The 20,483-nt window shown below is 39.4% G+C and overlaps 1 protein-coding gene across 11 annotated transcripts in view; it reads left to right on the top strand.

Annotated features, from left to right (window-relative positions):
- The window catches only part of Psd3 (pleckstrin and Sec7 domain containing 3), a 520,985-nt gene that overhangs the window by 230,670 nt on the left and 269,832 nt on the right, over nt 1–20,483 (top strand). For 10 of the 11 annotated variants that reach the window (XM_027388898.2, XM_035451484.1, XM_027388902.2 and 7 more), the window contains 3 exons: nt 13,473–14,559; nt 16,362–16,391; nt 17,903–18,298. In XM_027388898.2, the coding sequence (XP_027244699.1) occupies nt 13,473–14,559; nt 16,362–16,391; nt 17,903–18,298 (1,513 nt within the window). The remainder of the gene's footprint in view (nt 1–13,472; nt 14,560–16,361; nt 16,392–17,902; nt 18,299–20,483) is intronic. The other variant, XM_027388901.2, reaches the window with a different exon arrangement.

Genomic DNA, 20,483 nt, shown 5'->3' with positions numbered 1-20,483 from the left:
CTCTCTGAGAAACACAATGGGCTCTAAGCTCAGGAAGGGCAGTGTTCCAGCAAAGGCCCTTCACTTCTGCTCTTTGAAAAGTACCCTGTGGTGGTGGCACACACCTTTAATCCCAGCACGAGGAAGGAAGAGGCAGGCAGATCTCTGTGAATTCCAGGCCAGCCTGGTCTGCAGAGTTAGTTTCAGGACAGCTTCCAAAGCTACAGAGAAACCCTGTCTCTTTGAGGGTTTAAAAAAATAAAAATACTACACTGGATTACTTGGTATGAAGGCAAACCCACATCAGAATGATGAAGTTAGGAGTGGAGACTCTTTGACCTCTGGTAAGTGTGGTTGGTTGTCTATTCTATTGATTGAACTATTGGAACTTTCAATGAAGAGTAGGGACTTGTCCATTTTTTTTTTTTTATAAAATGCATCAGAATTTTATTGCTTGGAGAATACAACATATGAAATCACAAGAACATCAAAATGAAAAGTCACTAGGCTTCAAACACAGAATACATTACCAGATGTAGTGAAATATTAATTAACCTGAAGTCTACATCAGAAAGAAAAGGTATGGAAAAATACCTAAATTGTTTACATGAGAAACATACACTTAAACCAAAGTAAAAGAATGTTCCAGTACAAATTAAAAGAAGCCAACAACTAACTTATTTTTTATGTATATATATATTTATATTTATATAAAAAAGACCAAAATGGCAGTATGTTATGCATCAATAGCATCAACAGCTTTTCCAGATTCTGCAGTCATTTAAACAAAATTGTAGAGACATTTAGCACTCTCCATTAAAAAAAAAAAAGGTAAAAAACAAAATCCCAGAAAAACAACACAGTTCTGTTACCCTTGTGGTACCTGGCACCATTTTTTTTTAAAAATTAGCTTCTCAATTATCATCTGGAAGGAAACCATTCTGAGCAACATCATTAAAAACAGCTCTGATAGAGCACGGTCACTACTATGTATCATAAAGCAGGTCCACATATGAGTGAGTACATATCATGTTTGTCTTTTTGTGATTGGGTTACCTCACTCAGAATGGTTTCTTCGAGTTCCATCCATTTTCCTGCAAATTTCAAGATTCCATTGTTTTTTTCTGCTGAGTAGTACTCCATTGTGTAAATGTACCACAGTTTCTCTATCCATTCTTCAGTTGAGGGGCATCTAGGCTGCTTCCATTTTCTGGCTATTACAAATAATGCTGCTATGAACATGGTTGAACAGATGTCCTTGTTATATGAATGTGCTTCTTTTGGGTATAAGCCTAGGAGTGGAATTGCTGCATCTTGTGGTAGACTCATTCCCATTTTCTTGAGGAGTTGCCATACTGATTTCCAAAGTGGCTGTACAAGTTGGCACTCCCACCATCAGTGGAGGAGTGTTCCTCTTTCTCCACATCCTTTCCAGCATAAACTGTCACTGGTATTTTTGATTTTAGCCATTCTAACAGGAGTAAGATGGTATCTCAGAGTTGTTTTGATTTGCATTGCCCTGATGGCTAAGGATGTTGAACACTTTCTCATGTGTCTTTCAGCCATTTTAGATTTCTCTATTGAGAATTGTCTATTTAGTTCTGTACCCCATTTTTTAATTGGATTGTTTGGTGTTTTTTGAGAATAGCTTCCTGAGTTCTTTGTATATTTTGGAGATCAGCCCTCTGTCAGATGTGGGGCTGGTGAATATCTTTTCCCAGTCTGTGGGCTGTCGTTTTGTCTTGCTGACTATGTCCTTTGCCTTACAGAAGCCATTTCAGGAGGTCCTATTTATTAATTGTTGACCTCAGTGTCTGTGCTACTGGTGTAATGCTCAGGAAGCAGTTTCCTGTACCAATTAATTCAAGGGTATTTCCCACTTTGTCTTCTAATAGGGTCAGTGTGCCTGGGTTTATGTTGAGGTCTTTGATCCATTTTGACTTAAGTTTTGTGCATGGCGATAGGCTTGGGTCTATCTGTAGTCTTCTACATGTTTGCATCCAGTTATGCCAGCACCATTTGTTGAAAATGTTCTCTTTGTTCCAGCGTATATATTTGGATTGCTTGTCAAAAATCAGGTGTTTGTAGGTGTGTGGGTTAATTTCAGGGTTTTCAACTCTATTCCATTGGTCTACCAGTCTATTTTTGTGCCAATACCAAGCTGTTTTCAGGACTATAGCTCCGTAATAGAGCTTAAAGTTAGGGATGGTGATGCCTACAGAAGTTCCTCTATTGTACAGGGTTGTTTTGGCTATCCTGGGTCTTTTGTTTCTCCATATAAAGTTGAGAATTGTTCTTTCAGGGTCAGTGAAGAAATGTGTTAGAATTTTGATGGGGATTGCATTGAATCTAGATTGCTTTTGGCAAGATTGCCATTTTTAATATGTTGATCCTGCCTATCCAATAGCATGGGAGATCTTTCCATTTTCGGGTATCTTCTTTAATTTCTTTCTTTAGAGACTCAAAATTCTTATGGTACAGGTCTTTCACTTTTTTGGCTAGTGTTATTCCAAGGTATTTTATGTTGTTTGCGGCAATTGTAAAGGGTGATGCTTCTCTGATTTCTTTCTCCACCAATGTATCATCTGTATATAGTAGGGCTATAGATTTTTTTGAGTTAATCTTGTATCCTGCCACTTTGCTGAAGGTATTTATCAACTTTAGGAGTTCCCTGGTTGAATTTTTCGGGTCACTTATGTAGACTATCATATCATCTGCAAAATTTGAGAGTTTGACTTCTTCCTTTCAGATTTGTATTCCCTTGATCTCCTTTTGTTGTCTTATTTCTCTAGCTAGAACTTCAAGAACAATATTGAAGAGGTATGGAGAGAGTGGACAGCCTTGCCTTGTACCTGATTTTAGAGGAATTGCATTGAGTTTCTCACCATTTAATTTGATGTTGGCTTTTGGCTTGCTGTATATTGCTTTTATTATGTTGAGGTATGTTCCTGTTATCCCTGATTTCTCCAGGACCTTTATTATGAAGGGATGTTGGATTTTGTCAAAGGCTTTTTCGGCATCTAGTGAGATGATCATGTGATTTTTTTTCCTCAGTCTGTTTATATGGTGGATTACATTGATGGATTTTCGTATGTTGAACCATCCTTGCATCCTTGGGATGAAGCCTAGTTGATCGGGATAGGCGATTTCTCTGATGTGTTCTTGGATTTGATTTGCCAATATTTTATTGAGAATTTTTGACTTGTCCATTTTTTAAAGAACAAAAATGTAGTCATTTACTAAATATTGTCATAGTGACTTCTAGAGGGTGGTATAGTTTCTGGAGCATGTTCTTCATACTTCCATGTGCATGAGTCTCTGGCCTGCTTTATTCATTTATTTGTGTGTGTGTGTGTGTGTGTGTGTGTGTGTGTGTGTGTGTGTGTGTGTGTGTGTGTGTGTATGTGGTGATGCATGCACATGCGCTTGTTTGTATGTACCCATGGTGGTTCATGCAGAAGCTTCAATTGCTGTCTGCCATATCATTCCTTGAAATGGGGTCTCTCTGATCTGGAAGCTTGTCCTTTTCAGCTAGCCTAGTTAAATGTTAAGTTCTCAGGATCTTCCTGTTGGAACAGTGAAGTGGCCCAGTGGATAAGGGCACATGCTGACAATCCTAGTGATGCTAATTCCAAATCCAACCATATGGTAGCAGGAGAGAAACATCTTCTACAGGTTGTTCCATGACTTCTGAAAGCATGTCATGACATGTATTCTCCCCCCAAAATAAATAAAACAATTAAAAAAATAATGCACATCCTCTAGTTGGGGGTTATAGGTATGTGTAGTCCAGCCTGGATTTTTAAAAAGATGTATTTATTTTTATGTTTGTGAATGTTTTGCCTACATGTATGTATGTGTGCCACATTCATGCAGTGCCTGCAGAGGCCAGATGAGAGCATCTGGGTTCCCTGGAATGAGAGTTTCAAACAGTTGTGCACTGCCATGTAGGTGCTGGGAACTCAACCCAGGTCCTCTGCAAGAGCAGTGAGTGTGCTTACCACTGAGCTATCTCCCTACCCCCATGCCTGGCTTTTGATGTGAGTGTCAGGCAACTCAGGTCCTTATGCCTGCGCTGTAAGCAATCTTGCTACCTGGACCATCTCCGAAGTCCCTCATTAAATTTCATGCTTGAAACCCTCATGGAAAATCTGAGCAGGGTTTTGTGACATCCTTCTGTGTGATGTGTATGTTTCCTTCTCAAGGTGATACTCACCACAAAGATTCAGGACAACATTTTCAAATCAAACTGTCTGTAATAATTGAAATGGCCTGCCTATATAGAGTAGCTTGAAAGCTGTTAGTGATATATATGAAACACTGAAGAATTAATATTTTTAGATTTGTTTATTTTTATTTTATGGGTAGAGGTATTTTGCCTGTATGTATGTCTGTGCACCATGTGCATGCCTGGTGCCCATGCAGGTCAGAGGAGGGCATTGAATCATCTGAAAATGGAGTTACAGAAGGCTAAAGTCATCGTGTAGGTGTTAGGAATTGAAACCAGGTTCTCTAGAAGGAGCAACAAGTGCTCTTACCTGCTGAGCCACCTCTTCAACCCCTAAATTTGCAATTTTATGCAGTTAATTTACATGGTCAAATGCAGATATGGCTATTAAGGGCTTACTGAGTGATGTGTGAGTTGTGAAATTTATGCTTAATGTTAACAGCCTGCCTAGCATCATGTCAAATTCTAGAAGTGCAGCTAAAGTTGTCTCTGTTGACCTTTACCACCCAGTAAACTCTGTCTGCTGTAGTGTGTCCAGAAGGAATTGCTGGCTCGTGAGCCCTGATGATAGGAGTCATCTGATCTTCTATGCTGCTCTTCTCCCAGTGTTTAACCTGTACTTAGCACACAAGAGAAGCTGGCTGAGAAGGTGAAAGAATGAGCCTACTCTAAGTTGGGAAAGCTCTCTTCATTTCTAGCATTCTCTGCTCAAGCTGCTGTTTGGTTATCAGGAGTACATGTTCTGTTTTATGCGTGTTTAAGGATGCTTTTTATAAAAAAAAATTTTGCCTTGAGTTCTCCTAATTGACATCCTGTTGATTGTATGACATTCTTTATTTCACTTAGACAACATTAATGTCCACTTTGCTAGGCTCGAGTGTTTTAAGGAATATAATGGCAATGAACAGATCAAATACCTTATGTTTGGAGTTTATATTCTAATGGTGACAAAGAAAAACAAACTAGATCCTCTTCTCAAAATCTACTGGCCCCAGGTCCCAGGAAACAAGTGTATAGAATTCATAATTGTGCACTCCCCAAGGACCTCGGCTGGATGTGGCAGTCATGTTACCTGGAGAAACTTAGGTTCTGCTTGCCTCTCAGAATCGCTCAAGAAAGCTGCTTTTCTTTAGTCAAGCTTCAGTGACCAAGTGTCTGGTACATGTGCCAAATGGTCCGTGGGTTGTTTTTCCTGGAACCATTTTGTCTTGAGTTTGCCAGCCAGAGTGGAAGAGTGAATTTCATATCCTGGTTCTCAAAGATCATTCTTAGGAAGGCATAGTCTCTCTGCAGCTAGTCCTGTGGAACAGGCTCATTTCCTCATGATTGAAACACACTATGTTTCTATTCCATCGTTTTATTATAGTCCTCTCCCTGTGTTGCAGAAACAGATGGCTACTTAATACAGAGTGCAAAGCAGTGCTAAAATTGATCTTGTTAACATTAAAATTATCCTGTCTTTTTTAGTATATTAAATCAAATTAAAAAGTCAGCAGGTTTGTAGATCACAGAAAAGTAACTTTACCAAATACCAGGGACCATAATTTATTGAAAACGTTGCCAAATATACAAGTGAGTAGAATAGGATTTCATATAAAAAAGACAACTTTTAATGAAATAAAATTTCCTCCCAGTATAATATTTCAATGAGTGAAAGTCTTTTCCTTCCATTTACTCCCCTCCTACATATATTTTAAACTACATTTACATTCTTTTAAGAGGGAAAAAGAAATACAGTTAAGCTATGCACCTGCTAGTCCGATTCTATGAGTATGTAGTTTGTATTTCAGTAAGTGCTAGAATTCTTCTTTTTAATACTTAGCAGATCAAATCCCCTTGCCAGATTTGGGCAGAACTAATTCAGTAAAGCTTTTTGCAGAAAGAAATGTTGATTGAGGTCTTGCATTAGTATTAGACTGGGGGTGAGGACACTTTAAGACAGGGTGACAGCTTACAGCAGGTAGATGAGGATAACAGTGTCTTTGGTGGAAATATGTAGAAACTAGTTAGATGTAGGGAGAAGGAGATGACACTGGACGTGGATAGTGCCTGAAGTAAAACATCCTGGGAGGGATAGCAGCCCTTGTGTCTTTCTTCCAAGCCAGCCTCTTCTGCATGTTTTCTGCATCAAGCCCTTACCTCTGCCTTTGCCCAAGCCTTCGGTTATCCTGAATTTATTTATAGCCATATTCTCTCCTCTTGGACATCCTTCACTTGCCTCTCACCTGTCTTTGCCATGGCAAACACACATCATGTTGTGTCCAGATTTCAGAACCCCAAAAGAACTCACCAACAAGGAGACACTCACCCAATGCAAGGACAAAGGTTTCTTTATTGATTCGAGGATACGAGCTGCAGCTAGGACCCTATTCGTTCAGGAATAAAAAAGCGCCAAGATTACAAAACTTCTGTGGCTACACAAGACAGGACAAAGATTGTATGCTTCAGGCAAGGTGCAATTAAGCAGGATGCTGCAGAGGAAGTGAGTTTGTTAATTGTCTCCTGGGCTGGGGACTTCTACACTTGATAACTATGTGATCCTCTTTGAACCAGAGGAATGTGGACACCATTCTAGGGTGTGATATCTGGTCTAAGGGCTTGAGTCCTGTGGACCTTTGTTTAACTTTGTCTGCTGAGCTGCCTTTTGGGAACTCAGAGTTTTCTTTTTGGGTTTTGGAGTCTGGGTTTTAGACTTTTATTAAATTTCCCCTTTCAATGTCAGACAGTGTTGTTTTGAATTCCCCGTGTTTGTTATGTAACAGGTTATTGATCTAAAGGTTTGCTGAGTGAGTGAATGAATGCCAGAAACAATGGCAGTGTTTAAAAGAGCAGAAAAACAAAACAAAATGAAACCTTAAAGAAAAATAAAAATTTGCACATTTTCTTCCTTTCTTTTTCAGAAGTAATAATACTAGTGTAATGATTTCCATAGGAATCACTTCCATGGGATAAATACAAAATTCCATGTAAAAGGTCAGGATTAAGACTTTGCAAAGTTTTGTTTGTTGTTAAAGGCAGTGGTGAGGAGAAATGTAAACAGCTAAAGGAAGCAGCTCCTGCAGGGTTACAACAAAGGGGTCCTTCATTGGCAAGGCAAGACCTGCTAGTCCTGTGGCTTGTCCTCTGAAGGAGTGTATGGTGCCCATAGAAGTTGTTTGTATGTAGAAACTACTACAGATAAAAGAATGTTTCTTTTTTGTTGCTTTTGTTAACTTTACTTCTATTAAAAACAGTGACTTCACTGCTTAGTGGCACCTGAATCTTTCCCACAAATTTATCCCTGGGAAGCTGAAGACTGTCAGTGTAGTCCAGTCTCAGCTCTGGTTAGAGTGCTTTGTTTGTACTGTTTGCACACTTGCTGAGTTCCTTAGCCCCTTGGACCATTATTTGCCCTTGACTGTCTGTGCTAGTCTTTACTTACTAAAAGGTAAATGAAACTTATTGAACCAATTCTTTCTAGAAAACAAGCTTAGACCAGGAGAGCTTTTGGAGTAGTAAAGCCTGCTAGGAGTCCTGCAGGGGCTTTCTTCCAACTTTCTCATTTCTTTGATCTCTTTCACTATTCCTGGAATAGCGAAATTAAAACCTTTTCAAGGAATGAACCTTCAGTGACCTAACATTGGAAGGGGAGCTGAGAGAGACTATGAGAGAAAAACAGGCTGGGACTGGAAAGATGCAAACCTCTCTATTCATGGATAGCATGAATGGATCAGTTGCCAAGTAGTATCAACCATCACAAGCATTTCCTACACTTAGTGTATTTCCTTTTTCTTATGAATGACATTTCAATAGAACTACAGCAATTGCAGTGAAGGACTTAACCATATTTTTTGAGAGCCTGTTCTCCATTGTTTTTTGTTTGTTTTTGTTTTTTGTTGTTGTTTGTTACTTCACTGGGCCAGTGCTTATTTTCATGCTTATTTTATAGATGAAAAACCAAGCTGTTAGGACAAAGTAGGCTCCCAGATAACGTCAGTTAACACTTCTTTGTTCTTCTGAGTGAGTTTCACTGTAGTGGATTTTGGTATGTGTATGGCTTTATTTTCACTGTGGTAGAGTCTCTTAAAATATGTCATGGTTGGTTAAAAACTGTAGCTGTTTGGAGGATAGAGAGATGGCTCACTGTTTAAAAACCCCTCTGCTCCTCTAGAGGAACTCTTTGGGTCTCAGCAGCAGTGCGGGGTGGCTCCTAACTGCAGCTGGATGGACCTCCCAGGGGATGGAGGCATTCATACAGATACAGCAGGTACTCACAAAGACATACACACACATATACACACAGTAAAAATAATACATCTTTAAACGTTGCAGCTGTTTCAATCTTAAAATGTGAGTTAACACTATGCTTCTGATTTCATGTATACGAACAGCAAAAGTTCTGTTGGCATTTCCAGTGAGGGAAAGTCCTTCCTTCCTTCCTTCCTTCCTTCCTTCCTTCCTTCCTTCCTTCCTTCCTTCCTATAGTTGGTTATCAAAGGAAGATTTAATTTAAAGCAGTGAAATGGAGTTAGATCTGGAGGGGTAAAAATAGTAGGATCATTTGAGATGAAAAAGAAGTATGTCAAGTAAAAAAGGGTACTGAACAAAGGCAAAGGACAGTACGTAAAGTTCAGAATGGCCATGTATGTATGGGAATTAAAACCTTTTCAAGGAATGAACCTTCAGTGACCTAACATTGGAAGGGGAGCTGAGAGAGACTATGAGGGAAAAACAGGCTGGGACTGGAAAGATGCAAACCTCTCTATTCATGGATAGCATTTTATGTAGAAAACCTCAAGAAATATATAAAATACCAGGAGATCTAAAACACAAGCTTAGCAAGGTAGTTGAATGTAAGAGTAATAAATAGCACCCCAGTGTACTTCAATGCAGGAGGAATGCATAGTAGAAATTAATTTTTTAAGAAATCCACTCAGAATTGTCACTGAGTATAAATCCACTCAGTATAAGAATAAAATAAACTTAATAAGGTAATTAAAAAAAGGGAGATAAATTAATGGAAGGGAGCCCATGTACTAGTAATATGGTTAAGAATGCAGTACACTCTAGAATATTTGCGGTTCTTGTTAAAAAAATCCCAGCTGTCTGGTAGGTTGATCCTAAAATTCATATAGGAAGTATAAGGAAACCAGAGTGGCCAGAATAATCTGGAGGAGGGGAGCAGAGTTGGGAGACTCTCCCAGTTCCACACTTTACCCATTGCAGAGCAGCAGTGGTCAAGACGGAAGTATGCTGGCATGAAGATCCAGCTCATTGTGATGGAATGGAATGGAATTCAGAGTTACAATGAAACTTTACAGTGTCCGCCAGTTGAGTAGTCACAAAGGTAGCAAGGCTATTACATGAGTAGGAAGAATAGTGTCTTCAACAAATAGCGCTGAGATAAGTAGACATCCAAGTGCGACAGAATGAACTTGAATCTCTATTTCATATTATACACAAACATTAGAATGGCTAACCCTATAAAAGCTATTAAAATAAAATGGGAATATATATTTTTAACCTTGGATAAAATAGTGATTTTTTTCTTACATATAAGAAAAAGATAAGCAACCAAAGAAAAACAAGTAAGTTAGACCTTAATCAAAATTATAAAGTTTTGTAACTCAAAAGATGCTGCCAATCAAGCAAAAAGACAACTCATAAGATGTTTATAAGAATTTTTGTAATTAAATAATAGAAAGGACATAAGAATTTTATAATTAAATAATAAAAGGACACAACCCAATTATAAAATGGATAAAAGATCTGACAAGTCTTTAAAGAAGACATAAAAATGGCAAACACATGGCAAGATGTTCCATATCATGAGTTGACAGAGCAATAATCAGAAATGTGGTGAAATACCACTTTATACCTTGTAGGGGGTTACCCATGGTCAAACAGGGACACTAGTGGACCCCTCGACACTAGCAAAGCAATGGCATACAATGGCTCTGGAAAGCCCTTCCACACTTTCTTAAACGTTACACATACATTCGCCAGCTGACCACAAGATTCCACTCTTCTCCATGAGAGCTTAAAGTATATGTCAATACAGAAGTTTATATACAGATTTGTTACATATAATAGCCAAAAGGAAGCAACTCCCAAATATTTATTAGTTAATGAGTGAATAAAGGAAATTTGTTATTCTGTGTAACTAAATAAAATTGGATGGAAAAGTGTGATAATATTTTGACTCATATTTCAACTTGAATCATCCTGAACACAGCGTTTCTGGGCATAAATGAGAAGAAAATGCCATTTATTGTATGAATGTCCTTGTATGCAGTGTTCAGAATACCTATGTCTAGTTGACAGAGGAGAGAGCACCGTGAAAAGTGATTGGTAATTCATATAGGATTTATTTTGGGGGTAATGAGAAAGTAGCAATTGATCATTGCATAATTTTGTGAGTATATTTAAGACTACTTAATAGTAAAAGGGAAAAATCAAAGTCTTACCACATTATTTTTTAAAAATATAACATTTATTTATTTGTTGAAGACAAAGTCTACTATGTTTTCCTGGCTGCCCTGGGACCTGCTATGAAGACCAGGCAGACCTTGAACTCACTGTGATTATCTGCTTCTGCCTCCTGCATTCTGGGGAATTTAAGGCTTGTGCTGTCATGTTTGGCTAAAATTGATAATGTTCATTGAACTTGTTCTCTGACAGTTTCATCCATGCATAACGTGCATTCTGATTATTGTAACCCCCACCTTGTAATCAGTCTCCTACCCCATCATTCCTCCTTCCTCCTCACGGGTCCCTTTTCCATGTTCAGGACTTAATTTGTTGTTGTTGTTTTGATATCCATTGAGCGTAACCAGGATCATTTGTGTGACCATGGGTTGGAACTATCTGTTGGAGCCTGGTAGGCTCCTCATTGGGTCTACAACTGAAGACAGTGACTGCCCCTGTCCCAGAATCAGTTAGTAGCCAATAGCTCAGCAGGCAGGGGTAGACCCAGAAGGCCTTTCCCTGATCCATGATTGACTAGTTATGGGCCCAGCCTTGTGCAAGCCTATTGCAGACAGGCACAGCTATAGTGAGATTATGAGGAGCCCAGAAGGTAGCAGTTCATAGCCCCGTTTCCTATCTTTTGGCTCCTGTGTTCATTCTTTCTCTTTTGCAATGATCCCTGAACCTTAGAGGGGGTGGTTTAAATGTCCTGTTTAGGGCTAAGCAATCAACTGTCACTTCTCAGCACCTTGAGCAGCCATGTTCCATTTATTTCTGTTCATGCACACAGAGGATTCTCTGGATTAGGGCTGGGGGTAACATTTGACTTTGGGTATAAACATAAATACTTAAAGGCAGGCACCTACATTCTTTATTGAAAAAAACTCAAGTGTCAATATATTTCCAAGGGGAAGGGATTTCAATTGTTCAGCTTCCTTTTCAAAACCAAGGTTTGAAAAGTTGCTTCCTTTTAGAGTTACGGAACTATATCTTCTAGTTCTATCAAGAGAACTTGTAAATACTTCAAGGTTGTGTCCAAGATTATATAATATTTGATTCAAATTTAATGTTGAAAGTAGATTTCAAATTATTCAAAGTATAGTACAAAACAACATATATGCTCAGATATACTATTACTATTGACCAAATTTTAGTATCTGAGGAATAGTATATTAATACATGCTTTCAAGTTACTCCGTTGTGTTGATGTCTCCAGCCATGTCTTTCATGCTACTTGTGTGTATATATTCAGACATTTATTGCCTGTTCCCTGAAGAGGAAACCTATAGCTCTGCAGCGGTTCATAAGCAATGAAAGTTCTTTCATAAAATAGAAGTTAGTACACTATAGGTGAGGGTTTTCCTGATTCAGTAACAAAAACCATGTTCAAAGGGAGGATGGCTACTGATCCATTAAAAAAAAACAAAAAACAAACAAACAAACAAAAAAACAAAAAAACTTTCATTAAAGGTCTAACAGTGGAACCAGTATTTATCCCTAGTGCACAAATGGACTTTGGGAGCCCATTCTCCATGGAGGGATACTCTCTCAGCCTGGATACATGGGGAAGGGCCTAGGCCCTGCTTCAAATGATATGATCATCCCCCATGGAGGGCCTCACTCTCCCTGGGGAGTGGATGGGTGGGTTACATGGGGAGCATGGGAGGATAGGAGGGAGAGGGAACTGGGATTGATATGTAAGATTGTTTCTAAATAAAAAAATTACAAAGAAAAACAAAAGTTTTGTTTATCAGAACTTCCCTTATTCTCAGGTCTCACTGACTGGTATTGGGTCTCATTTTAATAGGGAAATGTAAATTTGATTGGTTATAATACATGTCAATTAAATATTGTTTCTTTTGCTTTATATACTGTAATTCGTCACACAATGTAAGTAAATTTTATGCAGTTGGCAACCTTAAATGTGACTCTCAAAATTGTTGCACTCAGGAACAGAAGGTAGAATGGTGGTCACCAGGCTGGAGACAGGGGGACTGGGAAGATATCCGTGGCCACACAATTCAAGATGTCTGTTTCACATTATAGTGACTATAGTTAATAATGGCTACTTGAAATTACTCAAAGACTAAATTTTAAGTATTTTTAACATTAAATAAATATATACTAAGTATGTGAGGTAATTAACATAAGCTTCTCAGGTTAATTTCGTCATTCCACAATGATATAGATGTACATCAAATTACCTTGAAAAATATATGTAGCTTTTATTTTTCAATTAAGAAAATAAATAAAATGCAAAATAGTTATACATAGTTGAAATCCCAGAGGCCTTGCCAAACATTGTGTTCCCTCTTACATTTTGACTTCGCTGTCACTCCTGTCACTCTTCAAGGAATTTTAAAAAATGCCTCCTCCCTAGAATATGATGGGGAGGAACAGACAGTCCAGCTGGAAAATGTTTACTGACTTGAAGTAAATCTTGTCTTTTCTGAGGTCCAGTCTGAGATTTCATGGTCATGGTATGTTTTGTAAGACTTGGTGTTCTACTCCACATCAGTATTTATTCTTTCACTGGTGGTATTTGGATAATGATACCAGAGTTTTAATATTTGTACATATGAAGGAACTGGGTCACTGCAGTCCCATTTCTGGGATTCCCTGTGTATGAGGGTTAAACTTGTGTGTGATGAACATGTAGGCTGAGTAGAAGGGACCGCTGCAAGATTGTAAAAAGTGTGTGTTACAGGGTGGGGTGGAAGGAAAGAGTAAACAAATATTATTGAGAACCTAGCATGTCTGGTATTTCTTAATACACAGTAGACCCCAATGTCATGTTTCCATTCTGTTCCGTTCTTAGGTGATCATGGAGGAAGCACTTTACTCCCACCAACTGTCACAAATGAATTTCCAGAATATGGGACCATGGAAGAAGGAGGAGAAGGCCTAAGAGCCTCTCTAGACTTTGACACAAAGTCTCTGCCATGCCGCCCACTAGAGCAGCAGGCAGTCCACCTTCTTGCTGGACAAGACTCTATGCTCAGCAGTGTTACAGAAGGACCAAACGATGCCTCTCAGTGTCACCCTCAGGAACAAAGTTTACAACCCATTGACTCTTTAATTTCTGCTCTGAAAGCTACAGAAGCCAGAATAGCCTCAGGAACATTTCAGGCTACAAAGGTACTGGACAAAGATGCTAAATTTTCAGTTCAGCCAGTGAATAAAGAGCTGAGTACTGCCGGCCATAAGCCACAGAGAACCCATAGAACATTCCCTGCTGGCAGAGAATCACCAGACTTACCTCTTTCAGTGGAAGTATCAACAGACAGAAATTTTTCTTTGAACATCCAGGAGGATCTGACTGCACTCTTACCAGAAGAAGCTCAGGCAGAACTGTCCCAGATAACCAATTACAGGAGACAAGGGCCTCTCTGTGTACAGGAGCCAGTGTGCCCTGTGTCGTCCCTGCGGACCTCAATAGGGAGCCATAACCCTGTGGACAGAGCTGGTGTTTTGAAAGATCAGAGGTCTGACCTTGGAAGAGAGCACCCTAGAGGATGTGATTCGGGTGGCTTCATGGGACGGCAAGGCCGGATCAAACATGTAGAGTTTCAAGGAGTAGAGATATTGTGGACAGGAGAGAAGGCAGAGAGCCAGCATCCTATAGACGTTGAGACATCACCAGCAAGGACAGCCTCTCCTGTCAGCAAGGGCTTTGCCAAAGGGCCAAGCCATTACAGCTCAGCTGCTGGTTTGTGCAGCAATTCTGTTAATTTGACTGGGAGTGTTTGGGATGAAACCTGGAAAGTTCCTTCAGCGAAGCCTGGCGTGAGCTTAGGAACATTGTCCCCTGTTCCTCTTGGTGAGAGTGGAGAGGATGAAGTCTTCCTGAGGGAAAGCAAAGAACACCTTGAGGAAAACCTTGATCTTCAGGGAGATAAAGAAAGGTGAGCTCTAAAGTTGTCACGCTATTTGTGATGCTGGAACATGTTATAGATCATTGCTGTCCTGGCTTGATGTGGGAACTGTCCACACAGGTCCATAGTCTCACCTTAACAGCCAGTGTGCTTTATAAGGTTTATTCCATTTACCTGGAGTCAACTATGATGTTCAAAATATTAAATGGAGAATTCTAGAAATAAATAATTCATGTTTTATGTAAGTTTTATTACAGTGTATTGTTACAGTTGTTCCATTTGTATGCTTACTGTGGCTAACATACAGTAACTTTATCATAGGTATAGGAATGATGTATTTAGGAGTTGTTATAGTCTTTGGTTTCATACCAATGGCAATTTATCCCTATGCATAAATGGGAGGGCTGCCATACTTATTGTTCATATTGTCACAGAATGGAAGAGAAATTATTATAATCTAGGCTTTTCTTAGATTACAGTTTTTAGACAGAAAAGTCATCATGTAATAAAGAGGTCTTTTAGACAAGGATCAGGGGAGCAAGGCTAAAGAGACTGTGATCAGTCAACCTTGCAAATGTGTTTTTGACATGAAAGATTAAAACCTATTGACTTGTCTCATGTAATCAGCACAGTCCATCTGTGGCCTTCCTTTGAGTGCAAACGGTGCATACATCCAGTTTATAGTGCAGCCTATTTTCCTATACTGACATAGAGGTTTGTGCCATGCATTTCTCTTGGGCTTGAAAGGACGTCTCAGGAGGTCACAGGTATATTAGACTACAATTCACTTCTTCTGTGGTATTCACAAATGAATATCAGTATTTCTCAACCTGTGGATCATGACCTGTTTGGGGGTTGAATGACCCTTTCACAGGGGTCACCTATGACCATTGTAAAACACAGACATTCACATTATGATTTCATAACAGTAGCAAAATACCTATGGAAATAATTTTATGGTTGGAGGGGTCACCACAAATGAGAAAGGAAATTAAGGGGTCACAGCATTAGAAAGGTTGAGAACCACTAGTTTATATGCTAAAAATATGTCAAGACTAAAGGAGTGTGTGTGTGTGTGTGTGTGTGTGTGTGTGTGTGTGTGTGTGTGTGTGTGTGTGTGTTCCTCTGCATTGACACATTTAAGATGATGTTTCTTTTGGGTGACTATCAGGATCAGAAAATCCCTAGATTCTTTTCAAAAGTAGCCTTAACATATGGCTCTTATCTATATATCACTCTGAAATGTGCACTTTTACTGCTATTCAGACTAGTAATTCATTGCTTCCACCGCTTTCCCCCCTTTTTTTTTTCTAGAAATGTTCTCAAGTTGCTTGTTGTGTCCCTGACCCTGTTAGTTGCTAGACATAAAAGAGTGGGGAAAGTACCTGAGACCCCTGATCTATGGACTTTAGTGCTAAATGTACAAATTCACCACATAAACACTAACTAGGTGCTGTGAAGGAAAGAACAGAGATCCACTGGAAAGATAAACTTGAATGGCAAGAAAGAGGCTAATTCAGGTGGCAGCTTGGATAAAATCTTTCTGTAAACACATTAATTAAATGATACCTGAGAACCCAGGTAGCTGGCCAGACAGAAAATGGGGATTGAGGTCTGTACAGGATCTTTTTTTTTTTTTTTTTTCATTTAAGCCCAATGAAAAAGCTGTAAGAGTTGTCATCCCAGAAAATTATTTGGTACACAGTAGGATGACAGTAAGTTAATACCAACAAGGACAGTCATACATACCATTGCATGTGGATTCTGGTAATGTGTAGGAATCATTTATGAGACATTTAATAGATACTTCTTATTTCTCCTTTATTTCCTAGTCATGGGAACCAGAGGTGCAGAGAAGTCAAGTAAGTCACCTAAAATTATGTAGCAAGTAGACCACACTGCAGTAAACCAGTTCCATGTTTAATTTTGACTTACCGCTCTGACCACTGACTTACCTAAGTTGTCTGAATGTTCATCTTTTTTTGTTTCTTTTTCGGTTTTTAGAGACAGGGTTCTGAACGTTCATCTTAATATTTGAAGACCATGCTGGATATTCATTCTTAACATCTGTACACCATTGATGCCCTACTCTTTCATATTCATGTCTAAGTCATATCTAGCTTTTTATGATTTTGCCATGTTTATCAGCTTTTTAAAAATTCCTTTTTAAAGATAATTATTCTCCATTTCTCTTTCCCTTCTCCAAACCCTCCCATATACCCTTCTGTGCTCTCTTTGAAATTCAGTCTCTGTTTTTTAAATTGTTGTTACATGCAAATATGTTACATACATGTATGAAATATACACATATTTTCCTAAATCCATAAATGCGACCTTCTTAGTCTGTATAATGTTACTTGCATGAATGTCTTCAGGGTTGACCATATGATATTGGATAACTCATTGGTAGGAATGTCAAGCTGCACTCATAAAATCTCCAGATCCTGACCGTGTAAACATGAGCTGCACAAGGACAACGGTAGACAAGTTAATGTGCATAGGAGCAGACGTGGAAAAGCCCAGGAGACCTTAACCCTACCCAAAGGATTGAAGGCAGCTAAGGAATACTGAGATCCAGAGAAATAGTCCTCTCCAGGGAAGAGCACAGTTGTTGTTAGCCTTTTAAAAGTTTTCTTAGTACTCTCCACTGCAAACCTGAAGTCTCTGCAGTTCTACTTTCTGTCAGCAGAGGGCAGCAGCTGGATTCTCACCAGAGAACATCTGGTCTCACTTAAATCAGGAAGTATTATTAATAGCCAGTGAGAGTTCAGTGCATTTTTACTGATCATTTACTGTATCAAGTTTGCATGATATTTATGTGCTTCTCTTGTGATTAATGATGATAGTTGTATGATCTGGATATGGCTGGTTGAAAAGAATTTTTTTTCTTTTAAATATGCACTGTTAGAGGATGTAGGAAAATAGTCTGAAACTTTATTAAATTGTTATAGATTAGTGACATGTGTACTAAGAATATTTTAACCTTGGGTTGGAGATTTAACTTAGTAGTTAAGAGCACTTGTTGTTCTTGTAGAGAAGGTTCAATTCCCAGTGCTCACACAGGGGCTCACAACTCCAGGTTCAGGGGATCTCATACCCCTTTCTAAATTCTGTGGGCTTCAAGAATGTATGTGGCACACACATACATTTAGGCAAAACACTCTCACACACAAAATAATCTAGAGAGAATATTTTCACCTAAGTAGGCTTCATATCTTTCTTCCCAAATACACTATTAAGCCTAAGTTTGGTGGATATAAAAATTGCATTTATACATCACTCCTTTTTTAAAAAATATGGTTGGTTGAAGGCAGGAAATTGAAAAGAAAAAGTGACTCGATATTGAAAATGTTACCTTTTGCTCATTTTCCAGGTTTCTCGAACAAGAGGAGCACCTGCGGGGAGGAGATGATGACATTCTTGGGACCGGATACACAGAGGACTCCACAGATGTGTACAGCAGCCAGTTTGAAACCATTTTGGACAACACCTCCCTGTACTACAGTGCAGAGTCATTGGAGACTCTATACTCAGAACCTGATAGCTACTTTAGCTTTGAGATGCCGCTGACTCCCATGATCCAGCAGCGCATCAGGGAAGGTGGTCAGTTCTTGGAGAGGACCTCTGTGGAAGGACATCAGGATGTTCTGAGCGTGTCAGCAGATGGTGGGATAATGATGGGCTACTCTACAGGGATCATCAATGGACTACACGACTCTGCCACCTCGATCTACACAAAAGGCCCTCAAGAGATTACCTTCTGGGGAAGGTAGCAGTGCCATTCTCATTAATTACTTTTTTCTTTTGTTGGAAGTAATCTCTCTTTGGGAAATCCAAGGAAAGGGTATATTTTAAATGGGTTTGGCAAGTTTCAGTGGATGTAAGCAAATGGTGTGAGTAAATGAAAGTTTGGGATTCAAGGGAATGACACTTATACTCTAGTGGTTTGTCAAGTTGGCAAGCTGTGTGCCTTTTCTGGGTTACTATATGTGAATGGATACTGAGACAGTAGTTGTAGTGAGTACGAGTTAGCCCTGATGCTGCAGCACTGTAGACAGTGGCTGGTGCTCTAGAAATAGCCTTTAGTCTCACACTGGCAAGGTATTTGCTCCCTCTGTTTTAACACTGCCGTCCACCTTGAGTTAACATAACAACTTAGGTAGGGTACAGGTTCCATACTTGTCATCTGTCATCCTACTTAAGGGTATTCATCATTTCACCTATTTTTGTACATCTCAGTTTCTCTGTCTGCCGTTTAGCATCTCTGTCAGCAGAAAGGGAAAGCTAAACTTTGTAAGTTTCATGAATTTAGATTTGGAATGTGTTTTCTATATTTGTATCTTGAGGTAGTAGTGTAGGGAAGGTTAAATGAGGACAAGTATTTTGAAGGTATATGAAAAATGTAAGTGCTTTTTTCTCTTTAAGATTCTGTGCAGGTTTCTAGTAAAGCTGTCTTCCCACAGTCTGCCCTGTGTTGAAGGCATGGTCCTTTGGAGGGACAAACTCAGAGCCAGCACCTTTCAATACTGTCCTTGTGTCTCCCTGTGAAAGAAGGAGTGGTTGACTTGGGTCATGGTGAGGTGAAAGATCAATACTGCAGTTGTGTCTCTCTGGGAAACAGGGAATGATTGGCTTGGGAAAGTACACAAGATCTCAAAAGTACAAGGTTTTGGCCTGGTATGTTTATTCATTCTGAAACCTGGTTTAATTTTATTTTCAAAATAGGGATTATGATACCCTGAACACTGAATAGCTATGAGTATTAAAGGGTTAATATAGCTGAAAGCACCTAGCACAGGGTCTAGCTGCCAAGTTTAGACTTTCTGTATCATGAAGAGGGTTACCTCTAAGAGGGCCACCCCTGAGAGAAGGATGTCTCCAGGGATGTGTCACTGAGAGAAGAGTGCCTCCAAAGAAAGGAGATTTTTGAGAGCAAGCATTCCTAGAAGAGGAGTGTGCCTATGAGCAGAGTGTTCCTGAAGTGTCTCTGGCCATGTTGTTCTGGAGAGAAGTGTCTCTCTCAATATCATCATCTCTTATGAGTGTAAATTTTGAAAAGATGCTGTAGAACATGTATGTAAAAGAATTCACTCTATCTCCAACTCAACTTTCTGGGTCCTATAGAAGTTGTTTATATTGTAGACAAAATCAGGTCAAGAGCTAAGGTGGTTCTGGTTGTTCCCTCTACCACAGAAGTCACAGGAAAGGTATCCATGAAGGTAAGTTGTTACAGCCCATGAGCAGCATAGAAGAGGTGAATGAAAGGGTTATTTATGTGTAGCCTCTGTACCTAGACACGGAAGACATAACAATCATTTGGCAGCATGGGTGCTGTCTTAATTAGGGTTACTTTTGCAGTGATGAGACACCATGACTAAAAGCAACTTGTGGAAGAAAGGGTTTATTTCACCCACAGTTCCATGTAAGAGTTTGTCATCAAAAGCAAAGGTAGGGACTGAAGCAAAGCAGGAACCTGGAGGCAGGAGTTGATGTAGAGATCATGGCGGGGTGCTGCTTACTGGCTTGCTCCCCTTGGCTTGCTCAGCCTGCTTTCTTAGAGAACCCAGGACCACCAACCCAGGAATGGTACCTCCCACAATGAACTAGGCTCTCCCCCATCAATCACTACTTAAGAAAATGCCCTACTGCCAGATCTTAGGGAGGCATTTTATCAACTCCAGCTTGTGTCAAGTAGACATAAAATTAGCAAGCACAGGCCCCAATCCTTAGTATGGGCAGAGTTAGGTCCTTAGAATGCTGGCATAGCTCATTATGTTTTACCATGTTGGATTACATGATGGTATTGGTTGGGGTGAGGTAAAATCTCAGCCATGTCACCTGCCTATGGTAAAAAGACCAAATCCTCCTGCAGAAAGAATTATCTTGAGGAGATTCCTATTACAGGACCCCTGACAAGGTCATTCCTCCCTTCCATGTGCACTGCCATGTCTTGG

The sequence above is a fragment of the Cricetulus griseus genome (genome assembly GCF_003668045.3).
Source record: "Cricetulus griseus strain 17A/GY chromosome 1 unlocalized genomic scaffold, alternate assembly CriGri-PICRH-1.0 chr1_0, whole genome shotgun sequence".
Taxonomy (NCBI): Eukaryota; Metazoa; Chordata; class Mammalia; order Rodentia; family Cricetidae; genus Cricetulus; species Cricetulus griseus.
The sequence above is the reverse complement of the archived record's forward strand: the minus strand, read 5'-3'. Positions and strand labels throughout refer to the sequence as shown.